This window comes from Neltuma alba, unplaced genomic scaffold, assembly GCF_004799145.2.
Source record: "Neltuma alba isolate B1F8T4 unplaced genomic scaffold, ASM479914v2 tig00002540_pilon, whole genome shotgun sequence".
In the NCBI taxonomy this organism is placed as follows: domain Eukaryota; kingdom Viridiplantae; phylum Streptophyta; class Magnoliopsida; order Fabales; family Fabaceae; genus Neltuma; species Neltuma alba.
In genome coordinates this window covers 1-16842 of record NW_021632906.1, presented here as the reverse complement: position 1 = coordinate 16842, position 16842 = coordinate 1, and the positions used below count along the sequence as shown (strand labels likewise).

At 33.4% G+C, this 16842-nt stretch overlaps 2 protein-coding genes across 2 annotated transcripts; both read left to right on the top strand.

Moving 5' to 3' along the window:
- Positions 1-7916: 7916 nt before the first annotated feature.
- Positions 7917-12966, top strand: LOC114731856 (protein DETOXIFICATION 21-like). Its single transcript, XM_028919102.1, is given in 10 exon segments — positions 7917-8016; positions 10386-10647; positions 10809-11347; positions 11454-11540; positions 11631-11687; positions 11779-11813; positions 11816-12016; positions 12105-12223; positions 12310-12396; positions 12499-12966. Coding segments are annotated over 9 exon segments (1434 nt in total). The 5' UTR covers positions 7917-8016; positions 10386-10395; the 3' UTR covers positions 12556-12966.
- A 2978-nt stretch (positions 12967-15944) lies between these two features.
- LOC114731800 (protein DETOXIFICATION 20-like) lies at positions 15945-16802 on the top strand (the record flags this gene model as incomplete). The annotated part of the gene is made up of 2 exons (XM_028919057.1): positions 15945-16196; positions 16353-16802. Coding segments are annotated over exons 1-2 (702 nt in total), but the record flags the coding sequence as incomplete, so codon positions are not given.
- Positions 16803-16842: the final 40 nt, after the last annotated feature.

The following is a 16842-nucleotide window of genomic DNA, read 5'->3' as shown; positions in this document are numbered from 1 at the left end:
ATCCCAGTCTCCCCAGGCAAGTCATGCATTTCGAGAATGCCAGCATATTCAGTCGAAAGAGAGAGGAGCATTAGGGCCTCGGTAGAGTTACTTCGTAGGACGACGCTCCTAAGCCTACTGTCCTAGGCTCCCTTCAATCCCATCGTGATGCCCCAAGGCTCCGCCCTGAGTTTTGCTTTATATGAGTAAATTTACATTATAAAACGGACATTATATTCGGAATCGGAGTACTATAAATTTGTACGGAAAAAGGACCATATTTAATAATATTCTGATTAATAAAATTTGGATCATATTCTGATTTTAATAAGAATGTTCTCACGTGACACTCGATGGTCTTTTTTGTGGCCCACGATATTCAAAGAGTCACTTATTTAATTATTTCACGTGAAAATTTAGGGGTGTTCACGGGACGGATCGGGACCGAGACAGGTCCGTCCCGGTTTCGTCCTGATGAACAGTAACGGGACAGATTTTCTGTCCCGTGTCCCGGCCCGTCCCGAGGTTGTCCCGGTCCTGGTCAGGACGGGACGGATCTGGGACGGGACCGGGACGTCCCGAAATAATTTTTTTTAATTTTTTTAAAAAAATCTAATTTTTTTAATTATATTTTTTTGAGCTTAAATCTTATAAAAACATCTTTTTTATTTGTTTGGGCACTCTTAAACAAAAGCTCAAAATATTACATATAATAGTTATTAAAAACTCTAAACAAAAGCTTTTAACACAATAAAAACTTGCTAAAAATTCTAATCATCAATAATCTCAAATCATTAACAAATATAAAAACTCTAAATAAATATATTCATAGTTCCATACAATAGTCTCAAATCTTAAAAAAATATGAAAAAAAATGATATTATATAAAAAATTAAAAAAATTAATTTTTTTTTTTAAAAAAGGAACCGGGACGGGACGGGACGACCCCGTCCCGTGTCCCGTCCCGGTCCCTTTTTTGTCTCGTCCCGGTTTGTCCCGTCCCGTCCCAATAAGACCGGGACCGAAACGGGTCGACCGGGACGGGCCGGCCTTGAACACCCCTACGTGAAATAGCATAAGACAGATAGATTTTAAGAAAATATTTCAAAAAATATCTTTTTCTGGGGCCCAAATATAACAGCTGAAATAAAATCCCATGCGTAGTGTTGTATGATTGGTATCTGATGTAGAAATTTGCACTGAAATAAAATTGAATTTTTGGCCAAAAAAATGTTGAGCCGGCACTCTAAGATGAGTGGGCGCGAATATTTATGGCCTATATGGATAACATTATTTTGTATAAATTTTGTATTATAAGGTTATATTAATATTTATTAAATATTAATGGACAACTTTGATATTGAGAAAAATAGGAGGAGCTGATACTGTTAGCAATAGCGATGGCTGTTTAGCAAGAATACAGATCTATTCCTGCCGAAATTATACACGCACACACCATATAATTTTATTTAATAGTAATATCAATAAAAAGAGAGTCATGAGGGAAATAAAAATCATGATTTTTTTTAGTAGAATATCTGTGTCGTTATCCTAAGAAGTTATTGTTAGATTTTTATTTTTTTTTAAAACAGAGGAGGCGGTTAATGAGTTGGCGAAAAGGGCAGTTATTGTGGGTAATTGTTCCCAAGATACTACTTTTGTATGATACTAGTTTTTTTTTATTTTTTCATTTAGGTAAAGTTGTATTGTATATGAGTTATTAGTGTCTTAAATTAATTAATTTCCAGTATATTCAGCACTTTGAAATATTTTCAGTATCCTGAATTAATTAATTTTTAGTAAATCCAACATTTAGAAGTATTTTTCTTTTGGAATGAGTCAAAGTATCACTTTGGACTTGCGACTAATCTTTATGGGTCAAGAGCATTAAGATTAAAACCCTTCCAACAGTGTACTTTCTGGGATTTGAACTTATGTTTTCTTTTTTGCAAGATGAGACTGCTTACCATTTCGGCTAATAGCTTATTGAGACGGTAAGATTTAGTATCATAAATTAATTAATTTTTAGTACATTTAGTATCCTAGATTAATTAATTTGCAATTCAATGTTCCAAAATATTTTTCCAATGGCATTTAGTATTATAAATTATTATCTCATCTCCAAACTTTTTTGGGTCGATGAGTAGGTGGGTTCAATATTCCTCCGCTGACATTATTTTCCGCTCCTTTGGAACGATTGTGTTTTGATTTGGATGAGTAAGGAATCAGGAATGAGACCCAAACACACGGAAAGAGGAAAAAAGCAAGGGAGCAGTGGCCCCATATGCTGAGTCATGCGATTTAACCAAGTCCATAAATTACAGCGTAACCCCGTTTTTGGTGTGAAATAAAAAAAAAAACTGTCTTTACTCTTCATGGGATAATAAATACGATCACGGCTATTTAATATAAAAAATAAGTAACTAATTTGGCTGGCAAAAAAAAAATTAACTAATTTGAGTAGATTTAAAAAATTAGATAAGTTATTTATAATAAATAGATATTATCTTTCTTAAAATACCCATTAATTAGAACAACTATTTAATATAATATTTAATATGTACAGTTACAATGACTAACTTAAAAAATTAATAAATATGAAAAATAAAATGAATTGAAATCTTATATTTAGGACAAAATTGAATGTCAAAATAACTCTTATATAAAAAACAAGTAATAATAAATAACTTGTATTTTTTTATAAATTTTATATTATATAAAGGAAAATAAAATAAAATAAATTTCGTGCAATTTTATCTCATACTCTTGAAAATAGTTTAACTTTGGCTTTACCATTAACTCTCAAAAAGTTAACTAAGTGGCAATATGTACCTTAAAATATTTTTTGAGTTAATTTGTTATCAATCTTTTTAAATATTTTCAGTACTCGCCTTCAATGTTTTCTGGAAAAATTCACCCAAAAAAAAAGAAATTACTAAATCTGAATTAAGATTGTTTCCTATACTTTAATAAGTTTTGACTATACTTAACTTGCAAATAACAACATATTTTTTTATTTGAAGTTTAATAATTTTTAGATTTTTTTTAATGAGACTATCCTATGTTTTCCACCAAATTTTTTAAGATAGCATTTGTGATAGTTGCACGTTTTAAAAGTTTTAATAAATAATAGTTCTAACTAATACATATAATTAGTAAGAATATTTTTTAAAAAAATACATATTTATTATAAATAACTAATTTATCTTATTTTTTAATCTATTTAAATTAATCAATTAATTTTTATATTACAAATTGGAGGTAGTATTTAGGATTAAGATGCGAATTTAACAACCACGTTTCACAAAAAAAAACAGCTCGCACCATTAACTTTTGAAGAGTTCTAAAGTAAACATAAATATTAACAAAAAAAGTTTTTTAACCACACCCGTTTAAAGGCTTAAAAGTGAAGTTCATAGCATCATCATTGTCCTCGTTGTCAGCAAGATGCAGGAATAGGGTGGTTTTATAATTGTCAACGTTAGGCCTTTAAACAACTGTGATTAAAAAGCATTTCTTTTTAATGTTTATGTCTAGTTTTAGTATCCTTTAAAAATTAATGGTGCCAGCTGTTTTTTTGGTAAAACATGATTGTTAAATCCACGTGTTAACCTTAGTGTTTATTATCCATAAAGATTAACGACAGTTTTATTTTTTATTTGTTTAATATTTCATGCCAAAATGGGGTTACTCTATAATTTATGAAGCGGGCTGCTCCCTTGCTTTTGGCCTTTTTCCTTGCGTGCGCGCCTCATTCCGCACTCATCCAAATTAAAGTACGGTCGTTTCAGAGCAGCGGACAGGCAGCATGCAGTGTCAGCAGAGGGAAGCCCAACCCTAGGCTATGGGAATTCATAGTTTAATCACTGCAACTTGTACGGCAATAACATAAGGAACCACGGCTCTTATCTTGTCATAGATAACGACCAGGCTTTTGTTTGTTTGTTTTGTTTTGCCAACGATAATGACCAGTTATTGGAAGGTGTGCTAAAGATGATTTAGCAATTGATGGTTAAATCTTGACAAGAAGTTGATTATTACCTTCTTCCAACCTTTTTTTTTTTTTTGACCCTTTCAAAAAGTAGGGTTATTAAAGTCATTTTAGATGACACAATGATTCGATTTCCATCCACAAAACTTGCAGCGTGTTTTTAGATTTTTAAAATCCTCCGGCGAAACATTGATACTCAACACACTGATAAATAATATCTCCGTCCTAATTATAAGAGTTAATTAATTAATTTGAAAAAATTAAAAAAGTAAATTGAATTAGTTATTTATTCTAAATAGTTATTGTCTTTCCTAAAATATCCTTACTAATCAAGTGTGTTGACTAGAACTCATTATTATAATGGTTACTTTAGAAAAAATGTATAAATATGAGAGACAAAATGAATTGGGATCTTATATTTAGAATCAAAATAAAAATCAAATAGAATCTTATATTAAAAATTAAAAATAGTACTACCTCCGGTCCTTAATATAAGATCCCATTTGACTTTTTGTTTGGTCCTAATTATAAGATCCCAATCTATTTTTTCTCTCATATTTATGCATTTTTTTCCAAGATAGTCCTTCTAATAATAATAGTTTTAGCCAATACACTTAATTAGCAAAGATATTTTAGGAATGACAACACTTATTTATTACAAATAACTAACTTAACTTACTTTTTTAATCTCTTCAAATAAATTAATTGGGTCTTATAATTAGGATCGGAGGTAGTATATAATTTGATAACTTAGGACAAAACTTCCGAGACACATCCCCGCCTAGTGCTGTAGAGGGGAGACGTGGGGCAACCGAGGCCATGTGGATTCTTTTTTTTTTTGGCCATGTGGATTCGGCTCCCTAGGAAAAGTAGGTTCAGAAAAGGACAAATCATATTTTGATTCTCAATTATTTAATGGTCCAAACGGGAATTAGATTCTCTCCATTACCCTTCCCATTCTCTTTCCCTCCATTATCATCTTTTTCTCTTTACAGCTATTGGATCAAAACTCTAATGGTCCAGATTTAATATTTTATAACATTTTATAAAAATAAATATTATGATAAAAAATAGATAAATCATAAATAAATTTAAACTGTTAAAATCTAATCTGAACAGTTCACAACTACAAACTGTTATTATAGAGCAATTTTTTAGAATTTTTTTATTACAATTGTAAACTGTTCAAACCAGTTTTTAATAGTTTAAATTTATTTTATTTTTTTTAATAACATTATTTTTATAAGATGTTAAATCTGGACTATTGGAATTTTGATCCAATGGTTGTGAAGAGAAAAGAAGGGTAGTGGAGGGGAAGAGGATGGGAAGGTAGTGGAGAGAATCCAAGTCCGTTTGGGTAACCCCAAATCACTTTTTAAAAGCATTTTTACGTAAATCGAGATAAACTCCTCCACATATTTACTTCGTATACCGTAAAAACACTTTCTGAAATCATGATTTTAAGGGGTGTTTGGCAACCTCTAAACTATGGTTTCAGAAACACTTTTTCGTAAAACGAGACAAATCCTCCACATATTTATTTCGTAAACCGTAAAAGCACTTCTGAAATCATTGTTTAGTTTCTATCCAAACACCCCCTTAATCTTACCCAAACACCCCCTTTGTAACAGTTTGTGGTACCCTCTTATCAGTTGCTGGCAAATTAAATAAGTATACTCTTGTAAAGATACTTTCAATATTTTCACAGCAGAAGCTTTAAACCACGTTAAATTTGGCTTGAAAATTTACTGACTTTTAAATTTTAACCGTATCTAATATGTATAATTAAAAAATAAAATAATGAATCGAAGATGAATTTATATAAAAAAAATTGGTGATGTGACTTATAAATATAATAAATAAATTCTTTTTCTGACTTATAAATAGAATTATGAGAGTATTCATCATTTGATTTTAAGCACGCTGTTTTTCTAAATTTTTAACGAGGAAAAAGATAATATATAAAAGAAGTTAATGATGTAATTTATAAACACAACAAAAAAGTTAAGGATGTCATCAAGTTTGTGGCATTTTCACCGGGAGAAGATAGCATACTCACATGTGATGAAGGCAATTGTGAGCAGGGTCAATGAATATATTCCATATTTTTGTTTAAAAATTGAGTTTAATGAGTAATATATAATAAAACAAAATCCCTCTCCAATTTTGACTTGACGTGACGTACGAGTACTACTTCTTATTAGGGTGATTAAAACCGAATCGTAATTGAAAAGGCGAAAACCAAATCAAACCGAATTCAATTTTAGTTTTTCAATTCGGTTTTTATTTTTTAACAATTCGGTTTGGGTACTCGGTTTGGTGAGTAAAAAAAAATCAGTTATAACCGAAAACCAAAATAAATATATTATATATTTATATTTAATAAATATTATTATAATAAATATATATGGGTGTATGTGAACTCTTTAAATATATTTATATTCAATAATATAGTTATAATGAGTATTATTATAATAAATCACATTAAACCATGAAATATTTATTAATTAATGGCTGTAATTGTGTTTTATTATTATTTTTAATATAAAATCACTTTTTATATTTATATATTTCGGTTAATCAGTTACCCGAATCAAAATAATTCGGTTTTGGTTAGTTTGGTTAATCGGTTTTCGGTTTGATGTTTAAAAACCCCTCTATTCGGATTATTTTAGTTATTACTAAAAACCAAACAAAAAAATTGAATACTCACCCCTACTCCTCACCCTTTTATTTTATTCCTTCTCCCACCCGTAGGTTCCACTCCCCCAATTCCTTGCGTAAACAGTACTTTTAGTCTTAATTATAAAAGCTAATTGATTAATTTGAAGAGATTAAAAAAAGTTAAATTAGTTATTTATAATAAATATGTATTATTTTTTTAAAATATATTTGCTAATCAAGTGTATTGGCTAAAACTGTTATTATTAGAAAAATATATCAAAAAACTATATAAATATAAAAGATAAAATAAATTAAAATTTTATATTTAAAATCAAAATAAAAATCAAATCAAATTTTATATTAAAAACCGGAGATAACACACAGAAGCATTAGTCCAATTTCAATAAAGGCTAGAAAAGGACTCATATTTAGTGGAGCACAGGCGGCATAAAATGTGCAACAGCCAGGATAGCGTTATTTCCACGAGGATATGGACAGGCGGCAAAAAAAAAAAGAAAAAAAATTTCCAAGATGGCGATTTCCAAGTATGGATATGGAAATTTGTGAAAGAGAACAGGATTAGACGGACTTGGATTCTCTCCACTACCTTTCCATCCTCTTTCTCTCCACTATCTTTCTTTTCTCTTCATAATCATTGGATCAAAATTTTAATAGTTCAGATTTAACATCTTATAAAAATAATGTTATTAAAAAAATAAATAAATAAATTTAAACTGTTAAAAACTGGTCTGAACAGTTTACAATTGTAATAAAAAAATTAAAAAAAATTGCTCTATAATAACAGTCTGTAGTTGTGAACTATTCAGATTAAATTTTAACAGTTTAAATTTATTTATCTATTTTTTATCATAATATTTATTTTTATAAAATGTTATAAATTATTAAATCTGGACCATTGGAGTTTTGATCCAATAGTTGTAAAGAGAAAAGAAAAGTAATAGAAGAGAAGAGGATGGAAAGGCTAGTGGAGAGAATTCAATTTCTACCCAAACACCCTCAAAGTAGCCTTACGTTAACGTTTGTGATCGCAAAATTCTCTCAAAAGGCGGACACATACACACACGTGCTTATATAGAAGCGATGGATAATATGTCAACGAGATTAAATTTAATTAATAAGTTACCCTTGAAAACCCACATTTAATAATTACGGTGAATGCGGGAAGGTACGGGCTATGCTAACAATCAATAAAGCCAACAAGAACAGGCCGGTCACTCAACCCAAACCCGTGTCCGCCACTCTCCACCAAGCGATGGCCTCTCATAAAAGGCACCCTTCGTTGTTGTTTCCTTTGCGTCTCTGTCACTGCCTCTCGCCCGGCACACCCTTTCTGTTACCTTCCCTCGTATTCCTTCTTTCCGGTAAGCTCTTCTTTTCTTTTTTCTTCATCCTTGTGTTCCGTCGTTCATAATGCATTCCCCTCACACACACTCATGTCGATATAGTCTTCCCTGTTATGACTATTTTCTATAGTACTATAGAGCCTGGGCAGAACCACTCCCTCCGGGCATGCCAAATAGCAAAAAAATCCAAAAAATTACGCCGCAGCATATCAGCAACAGGATGTGCGCGCGGTTTTTGTGAAACGTTTTGTTTCGATTGTCGCCATCCCTCTTAAATGCTTGTGATTTCAGCGTGGCCATGTGAAAACATGGGGCGGTTTCAAGAGGCTGCGTTCATGGCCGAAGTGGCGCCGCCCAGGTTTTGACTCTTTAGGGCATACTGAATATTATCTGGCAATTTTAAATTGGGAATATCAACAATATTCCTGAACCTACATGTGAGAAAACAAAATGGTTTAATTTTCTTACGACTCACAACTTAATTAAGTGCAGCTTTCCAAAGAGAAGTTCAGACTATGTTTGGATTCTGATGCATTATGACCTGCAAATCAATAAAGAGATAGGAAAAACTCACCATAGAACCATGGGCTCTACAGGCTGGGTATGATATTGCATCTCTGTTAGAGTATTGGCAACCGACTTAGTCAGACCTAGATTTTACAAACTACAGCTGTCAGTAAGATATTGTTTGGTTGAAAGGTTTCTAGAAGGAGGAAAGGGGAGGAGAAGAGAAATTATGTTTGGTTTTAAAAAAATAGAAGGGAGGGGAAATTTTTTTTTTGTCATTTAGTGCCCTCTTATCTTTTTTTTTTTTTAATCCAAATTTAAGAGTTTTTAGAAGGAAAAGAAATATTATATCTCATAAATTATTCATGTTAGTTTTATAATATTTCAAGTTTATTTTTTTTGTAAATTTTTTTCCACTCTTTTTTCTTTTTAGCTCCTACTATTTTTTAGGGATCTTTTTCTACTCTCCAGGGGTTCTTTTTTTTTTTTTTCCTGCATATTTCTTTTCCTTGATTTCATCATTTCCCACATGTTTTGTCGTTAATCTTTCATATCTTTTTCTCTTGTCTGATCTTTTAACTTATTTATCTCAATTTCATTCTTTTACATAGAGTATAAAACTCTGTGTATTATCTAATTAAGTATGTGAGGTTATGCACATTATATAATTAAAGATGGAATAGTTTAAAACTTATAACATAAATTTATTTATAATTTATATAATATGTTAAAGATTATAATTTTTTTTATTGACATTTATTTTGATATATGTTTATTTATAATCTATTTGTTATGTTTCAAGCTATTTGATTTTTTCATATTCACAAATTAGAAAATAATAATTATGATATAAATATCATGATAAAATAATAAAGAAATCTAAATAAAAAGATAAGGATATATTTGTCAACTTATAATTAACTCTCTTTCCTTCTCCTCCTAAACCAAACAAAAAATCTCTCATCTCTTCTTTTTCCCTTCAACCAAACAAAACTCATACTCTCTCCTTCCCTTAATTCATCTCCCGTCCCCTTCCCTTTATTGAACTAAACAAAGTCTAAGTTAAGGTACCAAACTACTCCTTCTGTTCCTTATTATAAGAGACATTTGATGCTTATGGCATGTTCCTATATATAAGAGACATTTAAAAGTTGTCTCTACTTTTTTGTGTTGATTTTTTTTTATCCCTATTTATTTTGTCTCCAACTCATACTCTTTCTCCCTTTTACTTCTTTTTCTTTTAATAATTTAATTGTTCTCTTTCATACTCTCTCTCCTTATTAATGGGGGTATTGTTGGAAAAAAATTATACTTTTTACACAATAATTGTCCTCAACTAATTTTAACTGTTTTTTTTATCAATATAATTTGGTTATTTGTCTCTTATAATAAGGAACGGAGGGAGTAACATCAAAGGACGCGTGTGTTCCAATTCTATCGCTTTCGTCCTTGCTTCTTTCTTGTTTTCAGTTCGATTCTTGCTTTCTATTCATTCTTTGTGCTGCAATGGTGTGAACGATTCCGTTCCTAATTCTTCAGCTCAAGACAAGATACTAGGCAGGTTACAAATAAATAGAAAAACCAACCAAGAAGAAGGCAGGTTACGCATTTACTATTGTTGATATTTAATAAAAGAACTAAAATACATTAATCATAAATGTGCCTCGTTTTCTGGAGCCAATACAGCGCCACGCCTATTACTTGTGTGATAAAAGGACAAACCACAAAAGGAAATGGTCTGAGAAAGTCACAGGATGCCTTTCCTTTCCTCTGAACGAAGAGGCCTAATGTCCTTGCGCTACTACATTCATATAAGAAGCGCATTCTTTGACATGCTAATACTGCAATGCACGAGCTGTATTAACTTGCATCTCTTCCAGAGTGGTGCAAATGGGAGACGAGTTAAAGGAGAGGCTCTTGCAAAGGCAAGGAGACAGAGAGGAAGCAGAGCCACTTAGCAAAAGGGTGTGGAATGAAAGCAAGAAAATGTGGGTGGTGGCAGGGCCTGCCATATTCACCAGATTCTCCACCTTTGGTATACAAGTTGTTAGCCAAGCCTTCATTGGCCATATTGGCTCCATTGAACTTGCTGCCTATGCCATCGTCATGACTGTCCTAATCAGGTTCGCTAATGGTGTACTGGTAAGTACCCATCTTTCCATTTCCTTTTCTTCAGAATCTAATTTAGCTTGTTTATCATGCTTGTGGTTATGGAGCCAATCATCTACATGGTACCCTTGTGTAGAAATTTATGTTGAGATCAAAATCTCAGAATTGGAACTGTTCTGGATTGAGAATTGCAGCTGGGGATGGCAAGTGCTCTGGAAACTCTTTGTGGGCAAGCATATGGAGCGAAACAGTATGAGATGCTAGGAATATATCTTCAAAGATCGTGGATAGTGTTGTTCTTGACTTCACTCATTATGCTTCCTATTTTCATCTTCACCACCCCAATTCTGGAGTTTCTGGGCCAAGATAAAAGTATTGCGGAAGTAGCAGGGAGCGTTTCTCTGTGGGCGATAGGTATGATATTTGCTTTCATCGTGTCTTTCACCTGCCAGATGTTCCTGCAAGCACAGAGCAAGAACATGATAATCGCCTACCTAGCTGCACTTTCTATTGGAATTCACATTCTGCTGTCGTGGCTTTTGACTGTTAAGTATAAGTTAGGGCTCAATGGGGCAATGATATCAACCCTTCTGGCATACTGGGTTCCCAACATAGGTCAACTCATGTTTGTCATGCTCAAGTGCCCTGATACATGGAAGGGCTTCTCATTTTTGGCTTTCAAAGATCTCTGGCCTATAATCAAGCTTTCCCTTTCATCCGGAGCAATGCTGTGGTAAAGACACTAGTATTTTTTACACCATCAATCTTTAAGATTATGCAGAACCAATGAGCAGCTGATTGACTAATGGCTGACATTGAGTTACATGTGATTGTTTCAGTCTTGAGTTATGGTACAACACAATTTTGGTGCTTCTAACTGGGAACTTGAAAAATGCCAAGGTCGCCATTGATGCTCTGTCCATTTGGTAGCTCAACCTCATCAAACTCCACTGTTACTATTCTTTCTTAATTCCACTGTTTCATTGCTCTAGAAAACTAACACCATACTTTTGCAGCCTCAACATCAACGGATGGGAAATGATGATAGCACTTGGATTCTTTGCTGCTGCTAGGTACTACTTAATTGACAGTCATAAAAAATTTGAAGCATTCAAATCAGCTCAATAAATTATAAAAGAAACTGAATTTTGGTTTACTTTACAGTGTGCGGGTGTCAAATGAGCTGGGTAGAGGGAGTCCAGGGCTGCGAAATTTTCCATCCTGGTGACAGTGATGACATCATTTGGAATAGGATTCATACTATTCATAGTGTTCCTGTTCTTGAGGGAGAGGCTTGCTTACATATTCACTCCGAACCCGGAGGTGGCTGCGGCAGTTGGGGACTTGTCACCTTTGCTCGCTTTTTCGATGTTAATGAACAGCATCCAACCCGTGCTCTCTGGTAACATCTTCATTCTTCATATTCAGTTACATAATAGGAAATGGGATTCATTACATTTCTATATCTTTTTTTCCTTGCTGGTTAAAAGGAGTTTCTATTGGAGCTGGTTGGCAAAGCATCGTAGCATATGTAAACATAAGCTGTTATTATCTGATTGGGATCCCTGTTGGAGTTGTGCTCGGTAGAATCATCCATTTGCAAGTGAAGGTGAGCTATCATTTGATGATATGACATACTTTGTCTTCCCAGAAAATGGAAAAAGAGTCTGATATATTGAATGATCTGGTTCGCAGGGTATTTGGATAGGAATGTTATTTGGAACATTTGTTCAAACTGTTGTGCTCATTATCATCACATACAGAACTGATTGGGACAAGCAGGTATTGGACTCGTTTGTATTTTATACTCAGTCTGCATCATTTGTGAATTTCGATTTAATGAATTGATAGCAGAATTTGAGGTAGTATTTGCATAATCTACAGGTAGAGATTGCTAAGCGTCGCGTTAAGAAGTGGGCTGTGGTGGACACTGAAGAATAAAATGGCAAAATTGCATTTTGGCCCATCTGCTTAGTGCGTGTTTGAGAAACGTGGCTTACTTCAGCAAAACACCGAAGCATCCCTGAGAGGATGCTCCTGCGTTTTACTGACTATAAACGTGATTCTGAATGCCCTAACACACCCCGTCCTATCATCTCTAGCTTTTCATGGGACATTTGTATTGATCCTTGCTTTTAATTCCTTGCAAATTATTAAGAAGAAGAAGAAGAAATAGAGATTGCTACTTGCCCTTTATACGTGTGCCTGTGTGTATATTTTTCGAGTTTCTTCCTCTTTTATATTGTTTTGGTTTATGATTTGTAATTTATCCCTATCAATATAGAGCGAGAATGATATGTACACTGAAGTTTACCACAAATGTTAATACTGATATGATGCTTATTAGTTAAATGTAACTGTGAATTTAAAATGCTTGGTTGATTTTTTTTCCTTTTTAAAGAAAAAGATAAAGAAAATTTTGTGTGGTTCGCATTAATTTACACCTAATGCTGATTAAATATAAGTAGTAACTGGGATGTCGCGTCAATTTTGGTTTTTTTCAAAAAAGAAAATGCGTCCAATGTAGACCAGAAATTGCATACATGATTACCTGGTTCGGTTTCTATCAGCAGCCAGTGAAATAAAATAATAACAAAACAAAAAAGACGACGACAAATCTGTTTTCCGCGAGCATGGCAATAACAATTCTAATTGTTGAATATGTTCATAAAATATTAATAAAAACCAAAAGCAGGGTTAACAAAAAATTAGGTGACTCAGGACATGTGCATCAATTTTTTTCAGGAATGATGTGGTGTCTTGGCTCAACAAAAAATTGAGTGACTCAAGCTTGGATATTTCTTCAAAGACTGGGCTTTGCAAGACTGACTGGAAATTGTGAGAAGTCAGGAACCATCATATTTTCACCCCTGAGACTTATATGACTGAAAGTATACTTGCTGACATTAGAATTAAAGTTGACCACACTGTAAAGAATTTTTCTGTCCTTAAAATTTTCCTGTAAAATCTTTCTCCTGCACAGTCTTTTTTGATGAATTGAAATCTTCCCTTTTTATTTTTTTAAAAAAAGCAAATGAAAATTGGAAAAATCCCAAAAAATGCCTTTAAATTTGAAAACCCCAAATCAGAAATAACTAACAAAATGTGTTATTATTTGCTTTTCAAATGTTGTCAATTGTTATTAAAATATAATAAGTAGAACTGATTTTAAATTTTGAAATTTAAAGATATTCTTTTGCGAATCTGTTCATATTTTAAAGTGGTTGGCAATTTTAAAAATAACTAATTCATTATGCAGTGTATAGATCGTTCAAAATCCGCGCGCAACCTAATAGGGTCCCTTCATCCCCCTATTGTTTTGTGTTGTTGTCGGATCTTTATGTTGATCAGGCAGGACAAGAATTTGTTGGGTTTATTTTCTTGTTTCTGTTAAACTGTTTTTTCAGGTACAGACCGGTTTGAGGTAATCTCATGTTGGGCGCTAAATTTTCTTTCAATTCTAAATATAAAACCCTTATACACACTAATATAAGAATCTTATATATATGACCGGAAAAGTACGAGCATGTCTCATAGATCTAATCAGTAATCCCCCCCTTTTTTTTTGGTTAACTTAAATAACAATAATTTTCCTTTTGGCCAAGCCAAAAAAGGTTGGGTAGCAGCTTAGTGGCTCTAAAATTGGTGGATATGACCAACGGGATTAGATTTAGCGGAAGGGACTAGTCTCCCACAACGTGGTGAATAAATGTTCAAATCCCCGCTGAAAGAGGTATCTACATTTACTACCTGACAGTACCTCGAATAGGATTGCCTTCAATAGGAGGATACATATACTTTAGCAAAAACAAAAAAAAATTGGTGGATATGTGGGCTGATCTAGCACATCCAGGCCAGCCCATCTTTAGCCTGGGAAGAACTAGGCCCAATTGAATCAAGAGATGCTTTTTTGAGATTTTTTTGGAGATGGAATCTATCAATTTAACCCATTTATTCCCATCGTTTTTATGTGACGAAAAAAAAAAAATCCCATCGCTTTTAATTTCTATAAAATTTTGCCCATTTTTAATTTTAATAAATTGATAAGAATTAAAAGAGTATTATAGCCTATATCCCACTTTCATATCTAGCATGGTTAAATTTGAAATCGGGCATACTGAAATTCATAATATTAAATCAATTGATGCAACCCACATTAAGTAATGAAATAAAGACAAATCATTGTTAGTTCATATGAACATCGACATGATTTATCTTGGCCGAAGAACATTAACATGATTGATTGTTGAGTTAAGCTGAGCAAGTGTTTGAATTAATTTATTTTAAATAATTCTACGTTGAATGAGACGAATATATAAGAATTTTTTTTGGGTACAAATAATATATAAGAAAACTTTTATCATCATCATTATTTGAATATATTAGGACAGGCCATATTTGCAGCCCTATCATTCGCACGAAAATTTTATTTAATGAGTCATGTGTGGCTAAGAAAAATGAAATTAATTTTTTTCTGAGCAAAAGGTATCATTTTATACTTTTATTAAAAATAATCCTATCAATTGAATATCTATTTTAAATAGGATAAAATCTCGATTCACTACGTTACATTATATTATTATATGGGAGTCCCCTTCCACCAATGCCAATGATTATTGATTTACAAGGAGAAAAGAAATGAGAGATGTGAGGAGAGCGGCTTGACTTTTCAGAGGATGGTCCCCAGAAGAATGGGATGGAGGAGTCCTAATTGCGTTCCTCACACATTCTTGGGGCTCAAGGGATTCACCCACCCCGCCTCGCCTCCCGTCACGTGTCCATTTTAAATGATTTAATGGCCACTTCACTGACTTTTGACGTGTTTGACCTCTATGAAATTCAGTTATTTATAAAAACATATTCCTAACATATCTCTTTAATTGTTTACATCATCGTTAACAATTTCCTCCAACAGTTACAATTGAATTTATATATGTACAAGATTAATCTCAACCTTAAATTAATTCTTTATTAATTTAAAACTTAATTAATCCAAGTAAAACAGCTATAATCTGGAATGAACTCAGGATTTGCGGAGGAGGGAAAAAGGGTGCGCAATAATGCCTTGCTGGCTGGCTTTCTCATATATTGACCGACGAACTTTCTGTGTTGGAGTGGAACTCAGCTAGCTGCCAAGAGCAATTTCTATTACGGAAGAGGACTGGCGTGCTTCGTCTTCTAATTTTTTAAAAAAGTAAGGTGGTTGTAAGCAACTTCTCTTCCAGTTCCCATCAAAGCAAAAAAAAAACCTACTATATAATGAAAAACCCCAATTCATCAATGTGCATTAACAGGAAAAACACAACAAAAGCTTGCTTTGGCTTGCAAATATGGAAGAATCGCAAGAAGCTGCTGAGGAAGAAATATCTCCAGAAGAAGATGAGGAGCTGCCTCTGTTGAAAAGGGTATGGCAGGAGAGCAAAGTGATGTGGGTAGTAGCAGCTCCGGCCATATTCACTCGAGCCTCTACCTTCGGCATCAACGTCACGAGTCAAGCTTTTGTTGGTCATATTGGCTCCAAGGAGCTTGCTGCCTTCGCTCTCGTCTTCACTGTTCTTATCAGATTCGCCAATGGTGTTCTGGTATATATATGATTTCCTAAATTTCCCTCCTTTCTCGGATCCTCTTTATTTATTTCCCGAATGAGTTCTCCAATCTTGGAATGACGATGTCAATCTCCTGTTTGATAATATTCTCTTGTATCTAGTTCGGGATGGCCAGTGCATTATCCACTCTAGTTCGGGATGGCCAGTGCATTATCCACTCTGTGTGGGCAAGCGTATGGTGCCGGAAGATATGGCATGATGGGAGTGTACCTTCAACGATCATGGATTGTCTTATACTTCACTTCGTTCCTTCTTCTTCTTCTTCCCCTGTTCTTCTTCACTACCCCAATCATCATGAGGATGTTGGGCCAAGATGAAAGCATTGCAGATGTCGCAGGAACTATTTCTCTCTGGTCCATCGCCGTTGTTTTTGCCTATGTTTTTGTCATTTCACCTTCACCTTCCAGACTTTCTTGCAATCTCAAAGCAAGAAGTCGTTATACTCATTCTCTATTCTTGGCTGCTTTCTCTTCCATCGCTATTCACATATCGCTGTCGTGGCTTTTGACTATAAAGTACAAGCTCGGGATACCTGGTGCGATGATTTCAAACAATTCTTGCATATTGGATCCCCAACATTGGGCAATTTATATTTGTCACATGTGGTTGGTGTCCTGAAACC